General features: G+C 40.9%; 1 protein-coding gene across 2 annotated transcripts in view; it reads left to right on the top strand.

The window, feature by feature from the left end:
* The window catches only part of rcan3 (regulator of calcineurin 3), a 42,081-nt gene that overhangs the window by 9,254 nt on the left and 8,597 nt on the right, over nt 1-24,230 (top strand). The window contains exon 1 of one of the 2 annotated variants that reach the window (XM_046061700.1): nt 9,195-9,390. The exons of the other annotated variant lie outside the window; for it this stretch is intronic. Coding sequence (XP_045917656.1) covers nt 9,304-9,390 — 87 coding nt within the window. The 5' untranslated portion in view covers nt 9,195-9,303. Of the gene's footprint in view, nt 1-9,194; nt 9,391-24,230 lie in introns of those variants that run through there. 2 annotated transcript variants of the gene reach the window in all.

Raw genomic sequence — 24,230 nt, forward strand, 5'->3', positions numbered from 1 at the left:
CCCCCCCCCCCCCCCCCCCCCCCCCCTTTGTTGTGTCTTGTGTCAGTGGCGATGCATGCATGCGGGTCGGAGAGTCCTAACCCATCCAAAGATTTGACCTGATTTCAAAGCAATCAGTGGAACCATTGGCACGTGTCGCTCCATGCTTCCTCGTCCATCCCCCTCCTGTCCCTGTCTCTGTCCCGCTCACACGACTATACAGCAGCTCATCTCTCCAGCTCCTAAGCAGCCAGACTGGGTTAAAACACTGAACAGCTGCTGGATGCCCACCAGATGTGGGCTGTGAACCATAAACATACTATGCTGTCGGCTCCCATCTTTGGACAGTGTTTGTGATGTGGTTTGTAAAAGCACTTTGTACATAAAGCTGCATTTTATTTATTTACTAAATTATATAAATTATTGAAAGGCATTCTCACAGCAGTTTTTATTTCTACGAAATATCCCCCATACCCGACAACAACATTATATTCAACAAATAACTATGAAACCATCGTCACCTCCCCTATGTTGTTGGGTCTTTTTGGTAGTAACACTAAGTTTGATTATTTTGTGTATGGTGAAGTTTGTTGGTTTGTTAATCGGGTTTGGACCCCATATGGGGTCGCCTTATTTCCAAACGTTGGCTGCACTGATCTGATAAACTATTATTGAGAGGTTGGGGATTCCCTGGCTCGTCTAGTCAGCATGTCATCGTGTCCTTGAGCAAGATACTGAACCCCAAATTGCTCCTGATGGCTGTGGCGTGTATGTGAGTGTGTGTGAATGGGATGAATGTGACACGTATTGTAAAGCGCTTTGAGTGGTCGGAAGACTAGAAAGGCGCTACATACAGTAAGCCATCCATTTGCCTATTCTAAAAACATTTGTATGGGATTATTTTCATACAAAATTAATGAAACTACTCCTGATAGAGTACAAATGTTAATCATGCCTTAATTCCCATGACAACTTGGCAACTGGAGTCATCAGAATTTCAATATGTAAACCCATAATTAAACTCAAAACATTCAAACCTTAAGTATTTCTCAAAGTATTCATTTATTAACATTCGACATTTGGAGGTAAAAATCCTTATGTATTATTTATTAAGTATTAAACACTCAAATCTTCTAACTTATCTCATTAGGACTGTGAGGGTGTAGTTTGATCAGATTTGACTGGCAGCATGAGCAAACAACCAACAATTGTCATCAGATTTTGATGGTTAAATCCTGATTGGTGCTGAGAAGTAGTGACATCACCTTTTCCACCTGAGCACCACCCACTTTAAACCAGAGGGAGGAAAAACTGTTCTAACGTTGGCAAACATTCTGTGATCACACTCTACTCGTACAGTTGCATGTACACATTTCCCATGATAACAGGCTCATTTTAGTTAATTAGGAGAAAAGAGTTACAGTCAGAGTTGGCCTCTGGGAGTTGTCTATCACTATTAATTAAAGCTTGACTGCCAGAAGTCATGTAAAACTTATCTGTCAACATTTCTCACATCCAAATCGCTAAACGCCGCAGCAGCGACAGTCCCTCCCTCACATTTCATCCTGTCAGCTTGCTGGCAGAATTCAAACCACCAGATAAAACAAACTTCAGGCTTTGAAGGAGTGTTGATCGAGGCTACTTGTGTTTGTCATTTAGGTTTGATGGCTGGTGTCTGCTCGTCCTCAGTTACTCATGCTGTCCTTTGCACTTGACAGGACCTCTCTCTCTCTCTCTCTCTCTCTCTCTCTCTCTCTCTCTCTCTCTGCATTTCTTTCTTCTTTTACTCACCCTCTGACTACTTTTATTCCCTATACGCCCTCCCGCCTCTCTGCGCTTCTCTGTTCTCCCCTGCTCTTTCTCACCTACACTCTACAGATCTGTCTCTCTGCCCTGTAGACACTCTTTTATCCTCCCATTCCTCTGTCTCCCCCTGGCTCCCTGTGCCTGTACTTGGCTGCCTGCTTTATAAATAGCTTGGCCTAGATTACAGCAGCTGCATTGGCGCTGGCACCAGGGGTTGGTTTGGCTGGGCCAAGTGAGGTAGCCTGGTGTGAGGTTGGCAGTGAAGGGATGGAGCGTGTGAGGCTGTGTGTGTGTGTGTGTGTGTGTGGGGGGGGGGGTCATGAAGATAGTGCAGCCACAGCCTATCTGCATGCCTGCAGTGGCTGAGCTCTGGAGTTTGTTTTCATTTCTTCCTGTCTTCTGCTGTCACATCACACACACACAGCATGCACGCACACACACACACACACATACACACATACAGACAAAGCTCATATCATTCGTGTGTCTGTGAATTCTTGTAGTGAATACATGTTTACTAGTGTGTGTGCGTGTGTCTGTTATGGTTAATTTTCACAAATGATGTAGCACAAATACAGTATATATTTGCATCATTGTATTCATGCGTTATGTTGTTTGTTTCTGTGTGAGCTGGCGTGCAAAAACATACATGTGTATTATGAGCATGCGTATATCAGCCCACTGTGATGATCCACTGCCCTGATTTCCTCCTCCCTGCTGCAGAGCTCCACTTCAGAATACAAATTCTGCTCGTCAGTGAGTCTGAGACACAGTGTCTCACCCTTTGAGCATCTCTGCTGCCTCTCTGTCTCCTCCTCTTCTCATCTCTTATGAAGTGCATCACGCACATTAGAGACTTTGCAACACCTAGATTTCCACTATTCGATTAACTCTGTGCCTTATCTCTCTGAATTCAGGTGCATGTACAGTAAGATACAGAGCAAAGATTTCCATTTCCCTAATCTGACCATCTCCTCTGTGTTATTATTTGCCTGTTATGATCCATTTACATTTGGTTGGCAACAACACACATCAAAACCACAAGAAAAGGCAGCTTCACTGTAGCTTTCACTGCATCACTATAAGAAATTGCTACAGTGTACAGCAGAAAAATCTTGATTGTCCTTGAAAGAATAGTTCGACATTTTGGGAAATATACTAATTACTATTTAAGAACTAATACTGCTATTATCAAGTCTTACAAGGTGGCAGCATTTGAAATGTTATAATCATCTGCATTTTGTAAGAAATGAGCCGTCGTTCTTCTCAGTTTCAAATTCTTATCTGAAATGGATAAAGAGTGTTATATTTTCCTACACGGTGTCTTGTTCGGGGGCGTGCTGACTGCGAGATCTAACAGAGGGAATTGTGAATGAGGAGAAGAGAATTGAGAATGAGGAGCTGGAGGTGGAGAAGGAGGGGAGCTGCAGAATGAGGCCAGAGAGGAAGAAAAGTGCTTCATCATCCACAGCGATCCATCCTATCAGCAGCGACAACTGGAATCAGAGGAGTGCATCAACACAGTGCTTTGATAACCAGAAACATTGAAGTATACATTGTCAAAGTACTATACAACAGCGGTTCCCAACCCTTTTTTCAGACATACCCCCACATCCCACCACCTGTAATGTTCAATTGAATTGATTTTAGTGTTATATAACACTATTACTTATATAAAGTGGATATTATTACAATATTTTTAGTGCTGGGCAACGATTAAATCGCATGTAATTAATCACAATTAATCACATTGTTATGCGCAAAATTGAATAAAGAATTCTAAAGTAGTGTATTGCGCACTTTTAATTTAAATATACTGCTATATATACAACAGTGCAATAACGTGGTTTGCAAACACTAAACAAATAAGGTGCTTTTTACCAGCAGTATTCCCTTTACATAGTAGCAATAAAATATTTCTTAATAAATTTCGTACATCTCAACTGAAACATTAATGTGATCAAATCAAATATTAAACCAAAGCCCACTGCCAGGGCATTACCTTTTATCTATCTTGTTAAAAAAGTTACCATCAGAGTCCAGTTTTCTTGGGGGCAGGTTCTGAACAGGTATCAGCAGAAAAAAAATGTTTTATCAGGGAGCAGCATAAATAGTCTATGTTTCCCTGTTAGAGTGAGGTGAAGTGGTCGAGCACAAGGTGTAGCGACAAGTGGGTGCATTCCCCTGAAACTGTCACGGTGGTGATCGCCGAAGTTGAATTGTCTTGAACATTTTGTTCGCGGCGCTCAGCACAAATCATTGCAAGAGACTGATCGTCGCTGTTTGTGAGTTTCCAGAATCTATTACTGTTTACTACATAGGACACCAACAGGAGGGAATTCGCATGGCAGAGCATCCCCGCAAAACTGTAGGCCTATCAGGTAAAGTTAGCCTATGTAGCCTATAATTTTAACTTAAGTTAAATAGGCTACAGAGCGCCTGCCTTAATCGCGTAGCGCTGTCTTACACTGCATCCAGTGTAGTCTGCCGAGGCCTCCCTCCGCTGCTTGTTTGGGTGGGTGATTTGCAGGATGATCAACATCCCACCCCTCCTGTGACCCATGGTTTGACTGTATGTGTATTCAGAGCCAGTGAGCAACGGACTTCCAAAATAATAATAGATATTTTTTAAATGCATTAACGAGCGATAAAATAATTGTCGGCGTTAATTAATTAATGCGTTAATGCGATAATAACGTGTTAACATGCCCAGCCCTAAATATTTTTTTTCATACAATTGAATTGTCAAAGTTTAGGTCAGTTCAAGTCTGCATTCCTAGACACTTGGAGTGGCAGAAGCTGTATGTTTTAACCATTTGTCGATTACTTTTAGCATTTTCAGTAATTAATCAGGGCGGCTGTGGCTCAGGAGGTAGAGCGGGTTGGCCGTTAATCGGAAGGTCGGCGGTTCAATCCCTGGCTCCCCCTGGTTGCGTGTCGAAGTGTCCTTGGGCAAGATACTGAACCCCGATTTGCCCCTGTCGGCTGTTCCGCCAGTGTATGAATGTGTGTGAATGTTAGTTTCCGTTTGAGCACTTAGGCTCAGTGTATGAATGTGTATGACTGGTGAATGCAGATGTACTGTAAAAGCGCTTTGAGTGGTCGAAAAGACTAGAAAGGCGCTATACAAGTACGGAGCATTTACATTTACATCAGTAAAAAAAACAACCATTTTTTCTATTACTGTTTGCTAACTTCTTTAACCATGTATCCATTATTTTCAGTGATTTCAGCCATTTATCCATTACTGTTATCTAGTTCAAACATTTTTTCTTTTATGCTATTTCAGTTATTTATATTCATTATCATTAAGCAGCCATTTGCCCTTTACTCTTACTATCTCCAACTATTTCAACTTCTCTGCTTACTTGCTAACTTCATGTTTTCATGCACTTTCAATCCCAGCACATGGAGTTCAGGTGTTACAACCAAGGTGCAACCTCCAGGGCTGAAAACTGAAGCAGACGCGAAAGTGCCAAAAACTTCAGTTCCTCGAATGCCCAATTGACCATAGACCCCTATGTTTAAAATGCCCAGCTTTACAGCAGAAATAAACACAATACAGCTGGGTACAAAAATGTTTTTGTCTCTATAGCTAATTTCCCCCTTTATGAAACTGACTGTACTCGTCACCTGTTTAAATTAAATTATGGCTTAATGTTATACATAATTAAGGGCAGGCCGCTTTGATAACAGGTGGGTGCCATCACAGGTGGTCAGCCACTAGGTGGTTTCAGCAACCAGGCTTTCTTATGGCCCACCTCAGCTCCACCTCTGCCCATTTTTGAATTAGCCAAAGTCGGGGACTGCTGAGATGGCAACGGCCGGAGCCTCGTGACACCTCCCACATTGAACTGCCCAACAGCTCTTCAGAAATTCCTAGGTGACGTCACTGAGACTACATCCATGTTTTATACAATCTATGGTTACAACTGACTCAGACGGATGTGCTTACTGTGTACAGACTCTCGCAGCTAGCTTGTTATTATGCCAATAGATTTACCACACAGACCAGCACCACACCAATTTGTGATCTATTTGTGTGTTTATTTTCCTCCTAAACAAAATTTGTGGACATATTTGATTAAATCCTGCTTTTTTGTATTGGCTTTCCACATATCCCATGGTAACCGCAGTCCCCCTGGAGTACAAGTACACCTGGTTGGGAATCAATGCTATACATTGCAGCAGTAACGCAACTAAACTAATTGCATCAGCAAAGCATGTGCTCAACTGAAGTTACCTTCAGCAAGACAGTGAATCTCTACCATCTTCTGTTGACCCAGGGCTTTGTAAACAGGGGCAAGTGAAAAGAGAATTTTCCAACGAGCCATAAATAAATGATCAAAGCTTTTGGCGAGCTAAGACTACATTAGATTCCAGAGTGGATTCAGAAGAAAGGGCAACACAGGCACACTGCTTTATCACTTCTGAGCTAGTCATTAATGAGCTGTGGGGGCTGATTTTGAATTATTATTTAGACCTGTCAAGTAACATCTTCTATACTGCCTGCTCTTACTATCATGACTTAAAAGAATAAAACAGATTCACTGCCAGCAGATGAAGCAGCTGACCATGCTGTTCAGGCTCAGGGCAAACATGTTACAGTGTCTTGATGTGTGGCGTTTTGGGCATTTAGAGGCGGATTGTTCCAGACTGGATGACTGACTGAGGCTGTCTGGTGGAGGAATGTCACAGTCATCCTCACATATCTCACTCATGTTCTCCGTCTACACAGCGTGGACAATGCCTGACACACAGACATAAATAGCCCTCACTGCCTAGAGCCTTAATATTAATGGCTTATAGGGGACTTAGCTGTCTCAGCCGGCCGGACAATTATTATTATGAAATGGAGGGAGTGAGAGAGAGAGAGAGAGAGAGAAAGATGGTCTGCCTGATGGAAAGAAGACATGGTTTGTTAGGATATTATGCAATGGCCTAATGTCTGTGGGAATATTTTAAATGATTGGTCTGAGTGACCAATCATTTAAGTGGAAACTCGCACTGTATCATGATAATTAAGAGGGAAGGAGCTGTGGCAGCAGTCAGCTTCATCAGCTGCTTTACTGTGAGTGATAAAGGGCCACAGTACAGTTAATCTCCAATCAACAAGTCAGCGCCAAAAGTACAGTACAGCTCACTAAGAAGTTCTTTTAAAGTGTTCATATCAGAGTCTTTCCAGGATCAACAAGGCATCTGCCCAAATGCCCAAATTATAAGTCTATTAATTTTCTGTATCTGCAGACAGCACACAGGGAGACAGCAGCTTTAGCACCGAACACATCAGCGTGACCGCCATATAACCGTGTTGTTTTTCTGTTATTCTTAGGCCCACGAAGCCACAAACCATGTCAACTGAAGGCAGCACTATCTCTGGAGCATGCAGCTGACAGCCATGGTTATGCAATTATGCCTTGAAAGGAGAAATAAATGGGCAGTGCTGTAGATGCCTTCACTGGGCATTGATTTTTTGACGCAATGTGCTGTGGATGTCTGTCAGTGAGCCAGTAATTTTAGCTCATAATTTATACAAAACAATATTTTATGGTATATATGTAGTATAACACATTTGTTATATGATTGTACTTTGATTACAAGGATATTATCAGTAAACTATAGCTGTGACACTTGTGTTCTGCTTGTAATAATGCTGGTGTGCAGGTGATGGAGACAACAAGAACACCCACACAGTTTATTGCAGTGGTTCCCAACCCTTTTTGCTTGTTAACCCCTAATACAAAACAACATCTACTTGCAACCCCCCATAACCAGGTGCGTATAAGCACAGGTAGCGTGGGGTGCATGGGGGCGGCTGGCCCAGGGCCCCTGCTGGGTGGGGGGCCCCCCTACGTAGGCGGCCAAGCTTGTGTCAGTTGATTACATTGTTTGATGAAACAAAGTTCCGCTGTTCTTATCAAGCGTAACAGTGACTTCACTCCTGGTTTCAATGATAAACCACCACAATGAAGGGAAAAAAACACTATATTCTAAGCAGACATGTTTAAAAAAACATAAATCCTAAAGTAACATTTGTATTTCAAACTAATTTTGACAAAACTCCTTTCACCGTCATGCATCATGGGAATTCTGAGAGACGGCTATCTATAACGTAAAAATTCGGCTTTCATACAGAGATCCCACAATAAATGGAAAAGAATATCTGCCAAAATACCACATTTGCTCATTCATACTGAACAAAGTTTTGCGGCATAATCATCCTGCAACCAAGTGTGCTTTCACATAGCGATCCAGCTTTTCGGAACCAGCAGCGTAGAAAAAGACTGTTGTGTGCAATACAACACCAGCATTTTCAAATCAAAACCACGATTAACAGTTAAGAGCGAGGGTTGCTCTTTTTGTTTATAGTATTCTGAGTTAGACCCATGCAGTCCTGCCAGGTTTGCCACCATGAAGGAGAGGAGGATGAAAAATTAAAAAGGGCTCATGATATAGTTTTGTTTGGATTATTTGTTCTGGAGGATCGCTAGGCGGACCAAACAAGTGTACAGAGCTAGTCCTGCTCAGCAGGTACCTTGTCTTTAATAATAATTACATTATGGTTATGAATAAGTCACTCAGAATGTTAGGTAAGTCTGTTGTTTAACTCCAAGTTTACTGCATCTCAGCACTATGTCTCATTGCCTACGGAGTTGTAAAAGCACTTTGTGTTAGAATATGCCTCCTGGACATTACAATGTGTCTGATGTGACTATGTAGGATAGGTGTTGATTTAATTTGATGGTGATTTTTGAAACTGTAATACACTTTGTTTTAGGTTGCATCATTGTAAGGTGTTTTTATTATTTTTTCACTGCACAGTATGCCCTCAGAATTTCCTCCACGCCTCTCTTCAAACAGCCATAAAAATCTACATGATCAGTATTTTAGGGCTTTTACATAACACTTTAGAAGTGCCTGGTAGAATGTCCAACCCCCGAAGTGTTGTGTTCGTTGTATGCAGGCAACGCAAGAGCATCATTCATTCAAAGGAATAACAGGCTCTCTGTCGGAATGCAGGGGGTTAACACTGATGCTGATATTACTTGATGTACTCATGTACAGTTTTGCTAATAAACGGAAAATTTTCAAAACGGCTGTGACACATGTTTCGGCCCAGCAGCTCGGTGAACACGAAACACACAAAAAAAATACAAGAAAAGCGGAATAAACCGGACCGTGAATTCTGCAGTGCCCCCTGCACGGTTCACCAAATACTGTAGTGGCGTAAAAGACGACGAACGTGAGGACGGTAATGACGTCAATGTGGAGCCGGAGGGGAGGGCAGGCGAGAGAGAGGGAGAGAGAGTTTGCGCGGCTGCTGCAGCATCACTGTCAGCAGCGCGTCAGTGCAGTGAGGAGTCCAGCAGCAACTCTCTACTGAACCAGAACAGTCAGCTGGACTTAACGTCAAGTTTCTGGAGCAAGAACCTGATAGACTCTTTCTCTGTGACCTGCTAGAGAGAAAGAGAAAGACTTTAACTGTATTTCGCTTTTTTTTCTCAACCACGAAGGGTAATGCCATCGATAAATATGAAACTGGAGATGGTGACCATCATCGCCTGCGAAGTAGACATCGAGGTGTTTACGTCAGACAAAATGCAGGTACGGTTTTCACCCCCCAAAAAAACGCACGTTGCAACTGATCATTATGGTTGTGCAGCAGTTTGCTCAGCACTGATTGCATGCTGCCCTGTAGAAGTGCATGCATGTCTTGGTGACGTTGAATGCAGCCCTCTATCAGCCAAGGATTTTTATCAATGGGAGCCGCAGCTCGCCAAGACGCATGTCCCGCGTTCGCATGGCACAGTGATTGACGCTGGCAGGATTGCAGAAATGACAATTAGACACGAAAAGAATGGGCCACAAGCAAAAAAAAGATCCTTAATGCACCAATTTGTGTATCATTGTGTAGGTTTCAGATCCTGAGGTATTTGGAGATGATGCGCAAGTTGAATAGGAGGGTGTGATGAGTTGAATTGTCCATGCAGGGAAAGAAGTGAGGCAGTTTTTAGGCGCATTGGCGGTCAGATCATCTTCTTCCTCTCTTTATCTCTGCTCTCTCCTCATCCCAGCAGCACTGCAGATGCACTAGGTTAGATGGGATACCGAAAAAGAGCCATAACAATCCAATTTATATTTTCAGAGAAATATTAAACAAACATCATATTAATGCTGAAAAAAAGTGTAGCCTAGTATGAATAATCTAGCCAAACATAATAGTATGAGGGGTTGTGATTGGTGCCATAAGGAATATAAATGCAGCGCAGGTTACGTGAGTTTTTTTCCTTTGTAGTATTAAATAAAAAAAACTCTTAGTACATTTAGATCCCTATGAACTCATTATTGACTAAACTAAACACTACTTACAGCAATACTTTATTGACTTGTCCTAAGGGCAAGTACAGGTATCCGATATGCGGCCTGTCAGTCACCAGCCAGGAAAGCAGTTGCACTTAAATGTGTTCTAAGTGAGCCTTGGGACCCCACCTTTGGCACTGCAGCGTGCCAGTTTTGGGGCTTAAAAGGCCACACAGATGGTCTGCCAAAGCTTGGCTCACCCACTAAACCCTTTGGAAATTCCATGTCAGAATATATTCCCTCACCTGCTGGCTGCTTGTCTGCCTGTCTGATTTGACTCATCACCAAAGGGACACAGGAAGGGAGAAAAATAAGCCACAGCTACAGTGCTGCTCGAGTTTCTGACACAAGTTGAATCACCTGAAACCATGATCAGAGTGTGTTTTCAGAGAGACGCATCCACACATGGTTCATCACAAGCAGCCCACTCCTCAGAGCTGAATGTGCTCTAGTGCGGTGGAGGCTGAATTCAGCTATTTCTTGCAACCAAAGCAGCAACTGCAGGTTTTAAGAACCCAGTCACCCCACCCTCATCCCCACAGCACTTTGGTCAAGCAGCCAACTCCATGTGTATCACTAACCTTATACTAGTACATATATACTATACTGTACATGGGAATATGTTAATTTGAATGGCCTGCATCTTGTGTCTGTGATGGCATGAACTGCACTTAAGTGTGGCATGTGCCTGTAATTTCATGCTACTTAAAAATGTCCTGCACATATAAACACAACAAACAATGCATATGAGCCGCTGACCCACCCGAGCCAGGCAACTGCTGTGTTGTGCTCCCAACTCTCATTACACTTTCTAACCACTGCAGACAAGCCAAGGTGAAAGACACCCAATTATAGGATAGCAGTCATCATCTTTAAAATTTCTCAGGGACTCTGGTTCAGAGAGTATTGGTATACTGTGAAACCTCAGAGGTGTTGACTCTGCAGGGTTTCTGCTGGATACAACTAATGATACTCTGGATCGTGACATATTCTCTTCATTTAAAACACAGGACCTTTGCTAGTATGTTTCAAGTTGAGACTTGGAGCACACTGTCATTTATTTCTTTATATTTTACTTTTGTTAAAGAAACCTGGTGAGAACTCTGAGATCAGCCAGTGTCCCCAGACACAGGCTTGACACAGGACAGTCTGATCAGAGCGTAGTCTTCACTAAAGCTTCCTGTCAGGCAGCTCTTATCAGCCCACCTCTCACAGACTCACCCAAAGAAAAGGGGGTCTGCGCACAATTAAAAGAGCAGACAGAGGGCTGACTTTCCAATGACACAAAGAACACCACTAATCCTGGTTTCTGGCACACAGAGAGCGATGGAGAGCGCTGGGGGAGAGGGCAGATTAAAGCAGGGCACGTGGGGAGCGGCCTCTGATTGAGCTCACCTCCCTGTCAGCCCTGCTCTTGTTTTTATTATCATTCAACAAGATCTGAGCCCGTCTAAGGCCCCTGTTTTTTAAATATTAATATCTCCAAATCTGAACATTAGAAAATAATCATAAAGACTCCTGTTTTGTTGCAAAGCACTTTGGGTGAACTAATATCTGGATTGCTGCTATTTATAGACACTTCACAGAAAAGATTAGGCGATGGCAGGGGTGCTTGAATGGGAGCGACATGAAGGAAATCAGTGAATGGTAGGTTTTTAATTAGAGGAGATGCTGTGTGACTGGCTGTGGTGTTTTGGAGCCATTGTTTTGACACGGTTGAAATGGCTTGCCCGCGCTTTGGCTCAGTCTCTGCTGGTTACATTATTAATGAGCCAAACACAGAGGCTGTGGACAAGGCAGGTTGTTGTTGTAATAATGGCAGAGCTGGTGGTACAGTTGGCTGCCATACCAAAGTGCTTTGTGTCCATTTTGGAGAAAAGAGAAGGACCATTGTTGTTGTGAGGTTTAGTGAGGCCAGAGCTGTAGGTCGACGGCAGACGCTGCAGTATGTGTATGTTCGTCACAACACTATAATTACGTGGAAAATGTACCAGCATCAGCAGATGATAGCACAGGACACATGGTGAAGGTCATAGCACGTTCGGAGGCAGTGAATGTATTACAGAACATAGAGCGTGACGCAAGCCTTTACAGTTACATCTAATTTATTTATTTATTCATTTGCCAATTTGATGGTTGCCCATGTATTTGCTCTTTTATATATATAAATAATGAATTAACCTGTCGGCCTGTTCTTTCTCTTGATAAGTGCCACAATGGCTTTCAGTCTGTCGCTGAGTTAAATGTGTTTTAATTAGGAAGCATTGGGAGAAAACAGGATTTCCAGGACATTATGTATACAGAGACTCCAGCGGAAGCCACGGAGGACAGTTCTTCCTCACACACACGCACAAGACTGTAGTAACACTGACACAGTCACACACTCCAACCACAACAGTGAGTCAGCGCAGACTGACAGACCTACAGACAAACACCTCTGTCAGCAAACACACGCAGCTCCTCGCCGAGGACGCCTGTAGAAGTTTCCGTCCACCTGGGTCACTTTCCGTTAGTGCTCCTGCCTGCCTGCCTGTCTCTACACCAGTTTGTCTGTCACTTGTGTCATGTCTGTTCTCAGGCTTTATCGTCACAGAAATTATGCTTGTTAAGAGGAAGGAGGTGAGGTTTGATGACTCATCCGCTATTTGTAGTTCAGCTAAACTGGAGTGATTTTGCTGAAGTCTGCGATGTTTTCATTCTTTCCTACTGTCTTTTTTTATATACTGTACATCCTTCCTTTAATTTGTGATGGTCATTTTGAGCATCGAAGCAACAAAGCAACATACAAAACAACGCACCATTGTATCATTTTATCATTTGTTATAGCTTATAAAATATGGCATATTTCATATTCTTGCATTTTTTTACTGAGTGCACCGAATAAATAGATAAATGGCTATGTAGAGGGTAACAGAAGAATGGATTTTATATTTATTTATCTGCAGATTATTTCCTCCTTATTTGGTCTATAAAACGTCAGAAAACTGTGAAAATGCCCATCACAATTTCCTAAAGCCCATAGAGACGCCTTCAAATAGCGGTTTTTGGTCTAAAAACCAAAGATATTCAGTTTACTATCATGTAAGTCCTCACAGGTAAGAAAGTGGAACTCCTTTATATTTGCTAATTTTGCTTGAAAAATTACTAACCATTTGCTGATTCATTTTCTGCAGAAGGATTAATTGCTTAATCGTTTCAGCTCTAGAACAGACAGTGCTCATATTTCTACATTAGAATCAAGTTTAAGTATCATCAAGTTTTAGTATTATCCTAGTTAATTTGGATTTATTGCCTACATCGGTTTATTTAATATAAATCATAGGCCATTTAGTTAGTAACACATTTTTCTGCAGTGTTATTTAGAGAAAGGACACATACCCACCTCTCACTCCATACTCATCAAACATAAATCAGCTCTGAATTTTAATATGGTCCAGGCCCTGCAATTAAAAACGCTGTTGTGATGCACTCTGACCAGTTGTTTGGGGTGAAGGCAAGAGGCAGAGGAGCAGAGGCAGGACAGACAAGATGGATGCAGACGGTGACAGTATCATGTTCTGGTAGGAAACCAGATCTGCATCTTGGCCAGGTTGAGCAATCCTGGGCCATAGCAGTGGGCTCAGGTGTGCCTGCTCCCCCCAGTCTGGGCACTAGGCAGGTGGAGATGGGCAGCTCACATTGGCCTGAAACCCTAGAGAAGTGCTGGGGCTCAGGTGTCATCTAAAGGTTAAGGCTGCGTCCGTTAGGGTGACGTAGAACAAAGGACAGTCTCCTGGGTGGGGTGTCTGGTTACCTTGTGGCAAAGATGACATGAAGAAAAGGCCTCGCAGTGGACTGTAGAGGCCCACAATTTACTCGCCACAATTTATTCGCCAAGCAAGAGCATGGGGACAGCATCATACAGTGATTGGCCTTTGTTATTGAAATTACTGGTCCAACATAATTTTCCCGTCAGAATTTCCAATAGAGTTTCCAGTCCAAACAGCTCTAGAAAGACAAAGCAGTTTTAGAGCTGAAAATAGCTATGACAAACCAGTGACCTTAAAGGAATACAGTAGGGCTTCAGACCATTGTGTCTACAGCAAGCTGCAAGCTGAAGGTGAACTTTATTAACATTGTGTAAATCACTGTTTACATTCATTCATCAAGCAGAAATGACAAACATCGACTGGTTTCAGCTTTATATCAAGTCAATAACATTAAGTTTGGGACTTCTGGTTAAACAAAACAAGCAATATGAAAATATCATATTAGCTTGTAGGAAATTGTAAGGAGTGTTTTTCACTAGAGTAGTCAAACAAAATAACATTTGTTTCTCAAGTGGTGAAGAAGAAATGACTTAAACAAATGTAATCAAATTAATATCTGTTAAGTAACAGATAATCCATACCCATAGGCAGTTGTGGCAGAAGCATTCAGATCTTTTACTTTGAAGTAAAAGTAGCACAAAATACTACAGTATACAAATGCTCTATGATGAAGTACTTTCATCAAAATATGCAAATACCAAAAGTAAAATTGCTCATTATTCAGAATATCCCTTTTCAGAATAATATAGTGTATTATAGTTATTAATGCATTAATTTGCATATCACCATAATGTTGCAACTAGTAATGCTGAGACTAATTTTAATAAAAAATAGTTAGCTAAATTAATATTTTAATAATCATTAATTTATTATATTTTGTTTAATTTGTTGAATCTGTAAGTAAATAGCAACTATAGCTTAAATAATAGGCTGGGAACTGGAGAGTCGCCAGTTTGAGTCCAGCTCAGATCAGTGTTGTGGACTGTGTGTTGTTGCATGTGCATGTGTGTGTTTCAGACCTGTGTGTGTATATTAATAATAACACCAGAGTGAGAACATTGAATTTCCCCTTGTGGGATTAATAAAGTATGTTTTTGTCGTCTTCTTCTTAAAGGAGTAGCACTGTTAATAACAGAAAATGGAAATATTCAAGTACAAGTACCTCAAAATTGTACTGTACTTTAGTATATGTTCTTATACCCATACGTTTCGATACTGAAATATGACTATCTGTGAAATATATGATAATAAAAAATAATATGAAATATGCATTACACTTTGTAAGCAATGCAGCCATGCTCTTACCTTTGCTCTTGTAATGCTTAATCATCACTAGCTGGGTGCTGCATCACCACCGAGGTAATGCTCTGATTGTAGCATCTCTTAGCCAGTTTATGTAATGTTGTGTAACTCTTTGGATTACCATTGCATCTAAAGTGTGAATCTGGGTGTAAGACTGTGTGGACAAGCATGGTAAAAGTGTGTGTGTGTGTGTGTATTTGTGTAATTGTGAGTTTAATTAGGTTAGCTGATGACATAATGCGTGTGTTTGTGTATGTGTTCTACTGAAGCCTAAGTGCTGCTGACTAGGAAAAGCTCCTGCCTCAATAAAAACCATAACGACCGGATTGGTGGTAATAGGATTAATGTGTCTCCTCATGCTGTAAACTGATTTCAATCTTCCTGCTGTGGACACACTGTCCCAGAGGGAGCGGCAGTGCAGCGCCACAGAGTCGGCCCATTGATGCTGCTCCCCGCTCAAGCTATTGATACCCCTGTAATAACACTTGCCCCATTTACATGCCTCTCTCTTGCTTATGCAGCCCTCACAGTGCACACAAAGCTACTATATTATATTAGTAGTAGTATCATCAGTTTTGTTTTGTAATACTGTGGATTTGCTGTTATGCTAATATTATTGGCTGTTTTCACAGAAGCCTTGTTTGTCTGTATTTCTTGAGTGTTGGGTAACCACACACACACAACTTGTGTTTATCCACTTTTTTGTGACAACACATTATCTCGTCCCATGTAATCAGCAAGCTAACTAGGGCTGGGCAATAAAACAATAATGATAATTATTATTATATAAATATTTATTATTATAATTATAATTATTATTAATAATAATAAATATAAATATTTGGTTTAATTCATATGAATCACTTACAAATTAGCACTTCATTTTTCTATTAAAAAATGTATTTTGTTGAGAAAAAGGGACAGAAAAAAGATTTACTAATCATATTTGTTGAAAAAGATTTCATTTTAGTAGTTTTGAAGGTTCTATGTCAGATTTGTTAAGTGATCCACTGTTTGGCATAAAGTGTTTGTCACATTCTGACCATAAAGAAAAGTTTAACCACATAATTAACCATCTGGTTTCTTCAATTTTCACCCAGGAGCAAAAATCATAATGAAATTTTTTATTGTGATAACATTTTTTGGCCATATTGCCCAGCCCTAAAGCTAAGTGTAGATTATAGTCTTTCCCAGCTGGCCGGGCAAAGTGTAGAGAAAACAGTGGTGTGACGTCACTGAGCAGACGACATACCAAAAGCATATTTACTCAACACAGAGAAGTTAATAGTCTTGTTGTTCCAAACTCTTTTGATAACTCTGGAGGTCTTCTGAAGAAATAAATAAATAAATGTCAGGCATCTTAAATACATAAGCAGATATTTTTGCAGTAAAATTAAAAATAGTAGCAACTTGACCATTTCTGGTGTTAAACTTATTTTCAACACATTAGTTTCTTCTGTCCTTAGGAAGTAATAATCCAGTACACTAGGGCTGCAGCTAATGATGATTTTAGGATTCAAATAGATTATTTCAATGATTCATCGATGCGTCTTTCAAGAAGTACTTTTGCTTGTGTCGAAGCATTTTATGAATCGATTTTATCGATGAATCATTTCAGCCCTACAGTACACACAAGCATAGTGTTACAAGAAGTATAAAAAATAAAATATATAACAGTGAGCCAAACAGTAAAAACAGATACTTAGAAGGTATGTGAATTTGTGCGAATGTCACCGCTTGCCTGTTTGTGTTTACATCTACTGTACAGATGTTAGATTTAAGCTAGCTTAAAATGGACACACCGACTGCGTTTGCCTGTTTCTGGGAGTGTGTGTTTAGCTCAGCCTCCAAACGAACTCAGACCTCACCAGAAACTCTGGTTCTTATGCGTTATTTCTCACCATTAACACCTTTTTCTTCAGCATCTCATTCATAAACCCCCTGGATACATGCAAATCTTCGCTCAGGTTGAAACATTTTACAACTTAAAAAGACACAAATTCACATCTGATCTCATTTTTCCATTGACTTGGCTTGGTTGCTAAAAGTACAAATAGTACAATACATTGATGAACAGTTAATCCAACAGTAATATACTGTCATTTACAATGTTGTATTAGCAGCACACTAGCCTGTCTAAGCTAGTTTAATTGCTAAACTTAGTTAGCAGTAAACTGATGCAGAAAATCTAAATGAATAACTAGCTACAATAAAAAGAGCATCTACAGATCATGCTCCAGAAAGGGTATTTAGGTAGGTAGTAGGCTAGATAATACTTAAGATGCCAGTCAGTATTTGCTTGGTCACAGATGACAGAAGCCTGAATGTAACAGTATCAGTTAAACTATTATTTAACTGTAAGTAGTAGTAGTAGTGAGTATCCTAGTCTGCTACTAGCTACAGAAAATTTACCTGAAACTAACTGCAGAATACAGTTAATGTGAAGATCCTCATTAAACACTCCGTAACAGGTGCATTGAGATGTGTGTGGTTCTGCGTTGTAGAACACCTTAAACATCTTCATGTTTTGAGTATTTGTTTTACTTTTCAACAGTGTTCGTAGTAGTGTTTGGCAGCTGAAAGGTCTGCTGTGTTTTAAATGTAATACATGTTCATGTCACAAGTGATAGTTGTAACTGCACACAGACATTGATTGCAATGGAAAGTTGGCTCTGTTTTATGGAATAGTCATGGAAAAAATATGGAATTCGATAAGCAAAAATGTGCTGGAATACACATGCAGATAATGAGATTTATCCTAGCTTTGTCTGCTGTCTTTACAATCTGCCTCTCTTGTTCACCCTCATTAGACTGGTTCTAGTTTCGCCCTTTAGGGAGCACGGTAATTAAAAGTGATGGTCCACACACTTAAGAAATTCATTTTCTTAATTATTCCAACGTGATGTATTTTTAGTGTAACACTGTCACTGACTCACCCCGAGGCTCCGTGGCCTAGTTTGTTGGTTTTCACCCAAATCCCATTCAAGCACGAGGGTCTGGATTAGACCGTGCTAAAGCCACACACGTGTCGCAGAGAAAGAGGTGGGGGGTGGGGGGCACTGAATAACCCTTCTTTACGTCCCAATTAGGCTCAGTTAATCTTTTCATTTTGATCCAAAATGCCAAATGTTGTAATTCAACATAGAATTGAACTAGCTTGTGGATTACAGTTGTGGGTTTTGTGCCAATGTGATTTAACTACTGTACTAGCTTAAATAAGAAACCAGATCAAAATAGTGAATTTAAATGATTCGACTGCAGATTTCTACACAGACAAAGCATGCTTGTAGATATGGAATTACAACTGCAGACGATTTATTGTTTCACCTGCTGTGATTTTTTTCTCAATATAAAATGTTTGTTTCTGGAAAATGCCCATCACAGCCCATGATGCTTAAAAGTATCCTTAAACAATTACTTGATTCATTTTATGTCAATAAATTAATCAACTGGTTCATCTCTAATGCGTTTTTAAATGCTATTAAACAATAATCTACTGTATATTAGATCTCCACATGCTGTTCTTTCGCTCTGCCTATTTAGCTGTTCAGTTCCATTCCATCAATGCAAAAGCTTTGTTTTGTAATAAAAATTGAGCAAGATTTTTTTTTGCCTTTTTGTGAGTGCTTATTGTATTTTTAGACACATGGCTGATCAAAGGAATGATGGGACATTTCAGTGTGTTTCAGCTGATGTGACTTGTTCACTCTCAAAAGTGACAGAGAACAAACAGTTGAATATGTGAGCCTTATTTAACACCCTAATCTGCACAAAGAGTTGACAGCGGCAACAATGGAAGTCGACGGCATGTTGGAGTTTCTGTGTAACATCACAATTTGAGCACAATATGCTGAGAAAACATTCAGAATCTAGCGATTGTGTGGACATTTCGGTGCAACTGAAGTTGGATTCGGTGCATGTTTATCCATCATTGTCTTTACCGCACTAACAGAACAGGATGGACCTGAAGTTCTGCTAATTGTAAGTGATCTCTACACGTGGAAGAAATGTAATCCTTCCTTTACATAAGCTGGGAAAACACTTAGGGTTCAACTCATTCACTTGACTGGTTCATTACCTGGAAGAGGTATGAAGTCAATATACTGTAAATGGTATTTATTTCCTTAGCTTTATCTCCTTTCCTGTACCCTGTTTGCGTCTGCACTGTTCTTTCAATCACTTCGGTTTATTGTCATGCCAACAGACTTTGCCCCGGATGCCCCAGTAACCCTGCACCTCATCCCGACCAATCTTTTGTTCAGATGATTGTGTGTCGGGACCAGTAGGTGGCTCTGCGCTTGCTGCCTCCCTGAGCCTCTGAATGTGAGTCATGCCCACAGACGTGTCCTGTTGCCACCGTGATGACAGCCTTTCCATTACCTTCAGGAACATAACTGCCTCATTACCCAAGAGGCAATCTGCTGAATGATGGCCCATCAGAGGGCTACAGTTCACTAGCAAGCTTTACATCTCTCCACAGTGGATTTTTATTGTGCTTGTTGGCTTTCGAGTATCTTTTGTTGGGCCCTTTTGTATGTTCTTTCTTGATCTCAGTTTTCCCTTCAGGGCATGTGGGCTTTGCCACAACAGTAACCTGAAGGAATGTCAGCATTCACAGATGATTTATTGCACTTCTCTTTATATATAACAGTATAAATAGGGCTCATATGTAATAATGCAAAATTGGTTAATATTTTTACTTTTTTACTGTGAAGAACTGTGGCACATTAACAGCAGCTCATTTGCACTTTATCCCAATTTTCACTTTCTACAACCAGAAGCATTGTGTGAGCTATCAAGAGCACTTTGTTCACTGTAAACTGTAGTGATAGTTGTGCTCTTGCATCAGGAAATATGACAGCTTTTGGGGTGCATGGGCAAATAATATCCAGGACAAAATTGCCACTTTCATCTTGGTGAAAGTCTGTAGAAACTGAAGACACAGAGCCTAAAGTATGGTATATTTCCCTTTCTACTGATGCAACAAGAAAACATTTCCTTTCGTCATCTTTTTAAAAAAACGTTTCCTCTAAGCTGTTATTATATTCCAGTGTCACATTTCACAAATGGTTGTTGCTCGCATATTTTTAGATACATTGGGTATTCTACAAGGCTCTCACATTCTAATGCATTGTTTGCAAGTATGGCAATTGTTATTAGTGAAATGTGTCAAAATTAATGTGAGTGGAAAAGATTGTCATGTTTGGTAAAAACGGGCCCCAGGCTAGCTCAGTTCTGCAAACACCATGGCTGAGATAAAGATACCATCCTAGAACAGGAAAGGAAGTGAATTCAGCCTGTTCAGGTGCACCCTTGGGTGTTATGTAAAGGTGACATGGAGAAACGTGCAGTCAGCAACAATGACAGCATTTGTTGTTTCAATCAAGTCAAGTTGTCGGCTATTTAAGAGCTGTGACTTCACACCTCCTCCTCTCGACTGTCTCCATCCTAAAGACATCAGATGTCTCTTGTTAGATAAACAAAACCTGTGAGTAAAACATGCACTTTAATATGAGAGAGAGTCATGAGGAGGACGTTAGGTGTAAAAAAAATAAAATACAAATCCCCTTATTTGTTCTCCAAGTATGTCCAGTTTTCTTTTATTTTCTAACTAGTAACTGTATGTGAGAAAAAACACATTTTCATCCAGCTTCTTCAATAGATGTTATTCGCCTTGTTGAGAATGAAAAACAAGAACATGCTGTCATCTTCTCCTCTCTCACCTGCTGTCCTACAGCTCTCGCTCACTGCAAATATAGTAGAAGCAGGTGCTTGGATCAGTGTGTGTGTGTGTGTGTGTGTGTGTGTGTGTGTGTGTGTGTGTGTTAAAACCTGTCTATCTCTACTGACAGGTGAACAGCCATCCTACAGTTGTGCTTAGATACTGATGCTGCTACCTGCCACATTATTTTATCATGCATCTGCGTGGGTACAGAATGCTAGTGGATACCTACAGAAATACCAGCTAACTAACAGTGAAGAATCCTGAACACATTGTGCACAAAGTCTCTCTCTCTCTCTCTCTCACACACACACACACACCATGCACAAAGAGAACAAAGGCAGTGGGTCGCCGCAGCGAACATTGCGATGGCAGATGAGAAGGCCACTTTTCAGCCCCGTGTAACTCAACACCCCTCTCCTTTTCCTCGTTTCCCCTCCTCTTCCTCCTCTCATTCCCTCAGGATGTCCACTCATAGAGACCATATAAATAAGTGATCAAGCAAGCTCACTTGTTATACACCAGTCGGCCATGGGTGGATCAGCGACAGTGTGCCGGGTTAAAAACAAACAGTACATACTATTATGGAAGGTGATCTTGGCGATTACGGACATCAGTCATGCCAAAACATCAATTGAGGTGAAGGAAGTACCCACTGTGTGTGTGTGTGTGTGTGTGTGTGTGTGTGTGTGTGTGTGTGTGTGTGTGTGTGTATGTGTGTGACAAAGAGAGGAAAAACTACCGGTTATCACATATGGAGTTTGATGACATGTGAGTCATAGTAGCTGGCTGAGACTCATGGAAAATTCATGATTTGAATTTGAATAAGGGCTTAAGTGGGCTTTGCAGATAGACCAAACAAGTGCTTTGTTGTCATTTTCAAGCTACTTATGCTTAAACCCAAATCAGAAAAGTTTGCAAACAAACAATAGCTGGTTGCTGTAAAATGCTAAAAAAATTTAACTAGGAGTTTGATTGTAATGTTGCTACATGAGCTATTCAATTAAAGATAACATATACCAACTGAGTTTTGGCCAAGATTGTGCTATGACATTTTCATGCTACCATCCCAGATTTTATTCCCCAAATTTGGTAATTATTTGCCTGAAGTCCTTAAAGCTGCATAATGCAAAAATACTGGTGATGTGAAAGGGATCACAGTAAAAAACTATTCAATTCTAGGGAGCTTTTTAGAATTTTTTAGCTAATTGTTTGCAGCTTTACCCTTTCCAGACACAAAAGACAGCTGTTTTCAGTGATAAACCGGCGTTATGCTAATGTTACCTGTTAGCAACTAGCCAGTAAACATAGTGGAGCATTTAACAGCTAAAGAGCCAGATGTTTTTGTCAGGACAGAAAACATCCATCCATCCATTGTCAACCGCTTATCACAGGGTGTACAGGGTCGCAGGAGCCAATCCCAGCTGACATCAGGCAACACCCTGGACAGTTCACCAGTCCATACATAGACAAATTAACACCAATCAAGCTAGTCCACATGTCTTTGGATGGTGGGAGGTACCCAGAGAGAACCCACGCAGACACAGGGAGAACATGCAAACGCCACACAGAAAGGCTGGGGTAACCGGGGCTGACCACTGCACCATCGTGCCACCTGACAGAAAACAAAGCTTAAAAAAAGAGCCAATGTGGGACAAACTTAATTCAAATGAATGTTGCGCTGGGTCTGCTTGACACGTGACTAAGCATCTGTTTGCTAACATTTTGTTCGTATCAACTTTTAAAGCTAATAGTATATGAATGTTGTGTTTAGAGCTTGTTGCACTGCCCCCAGGTGGCTAAACAATCAGCAACACCGTCGATTTTAGAGAATGTGAATATAAAAACTGTCTAAAAACTGTGTCTTATTGGGTTGCTGAAACCACTGAAAGTCACCCTTTAACCTCTGTAATACAACATTTTGACATGTTGTTTCTTCTGCTTTTTATGCACAGTTAAAGAAAGGAAGCTATTTGGTTAACAACTATTTTGCTGTTGGCTGTGTTGTCTGTGGGGATGAGAGAATCAATTTTAAATGAGCACACTTAACCCTTGGCTGTCACTGTATCTTGGTGAGTGACTTTCTTTCCTCTCCTCTGGCCTTGGATCGTAGCTTTCTAATTTTTAAGTATGTTGGTAATTTTCCCCTAAAACGCATAAAAGGAGTCAAGGTATTCACACATTCCTGACTTGACCTCTTTTCCTTGCTTCTTTAGAATGCGCCTTCTATGGTGAACTAGAAACCTGACTAAAAATGGTATCACAGAGCCTGGAGGTGAAGTCAGCTCTGAAGTTTAGCCAGCTACCCCGAGGGAAGACCAGATGCACTTACATGGGGAGAAGAACTGGAAATCAAACGCAAAGGGAGGGAGGATTATGAGTAAAAGCGTTAATCTGTTTATTCTTTAAATGCAAATTATTTTACCACAGTGTACACCACACTGCAGCATAACTGTGGTTCACAGCTTGCTCAGTCATTAACAACTCTGCATGTGTCAGACAGGGTGATGATGTGACTTCTCTGCAGAGATGCAGAATGCACCCTGTATTTTAAAGCATGTTCTCATACTAGCTATTGCTAAAAGTACTTACCTGTAGTGAAACAGACATTCATCAAGGATTATAAAATGGTAGAATGATAATATACAGCTATATTCTTACATTGCATCTTACTTTCAAAGATGTCTTTTACTTTACCATCCAGTCCTGAAGTAACATATTGCAATGTAGTATTAAATAACTCAAAGGTGAATCAATTAGTTGCCCAATTCCAAGCAAACATACCAAACAATTTGATGGTTCCAACTTCTCAAATGTGAGGATATTCTGCTTTTCCTTGTCTCATATTAGTAAAGTGAATATCTTCACAAAATGTCAAACATGATATGGACTTATCAGAAGGACACAGAGACAGAACCGAGCACTCACTTCAGTGTTCACCGGTACCTGGTGTATGCCATCACTAAACTGTCACAAATGGGCAGAGGCAGACCTCACAGTCGGCATGTGCCTGTGTTCCTCCAGGTAACACACACCTTTTCCATCGTGGTGAGAGGTGCTGTGTCAGACGAACAATGGTAGTGTTGTGGGAGTATGTCAGTCTTGTGTTTCCCACTGCCTGAAAGAGAAATGAAAATATAGTCAGACAAAGGCTGTCACGCAATAACACAATCATAGGCGGATTTGATAGTTGCGCTTACCAGTTGATACTGATGCCACTGACTGCACACATGTGGCTTTCAGGAAATTGG

The sequence above is a fragment of the Micropterus dolomieu genome, linkage group LG11, assembly GCF_021292245.1.
Source record: "Micropterus dolomieu isolate WLL.071019.BEF.003 ecotype Adirondacks linkage group LG11, ASM2129224v1, whole genome shotgun sequence".
Taxonomy (NCBI): domain Eukaryota; kingdom Metazoa; phylum Chordata; class Actinopteri; order Centrarchiformes; family Centrarchidae; genus Micropterus; species Micropterus dolomieu.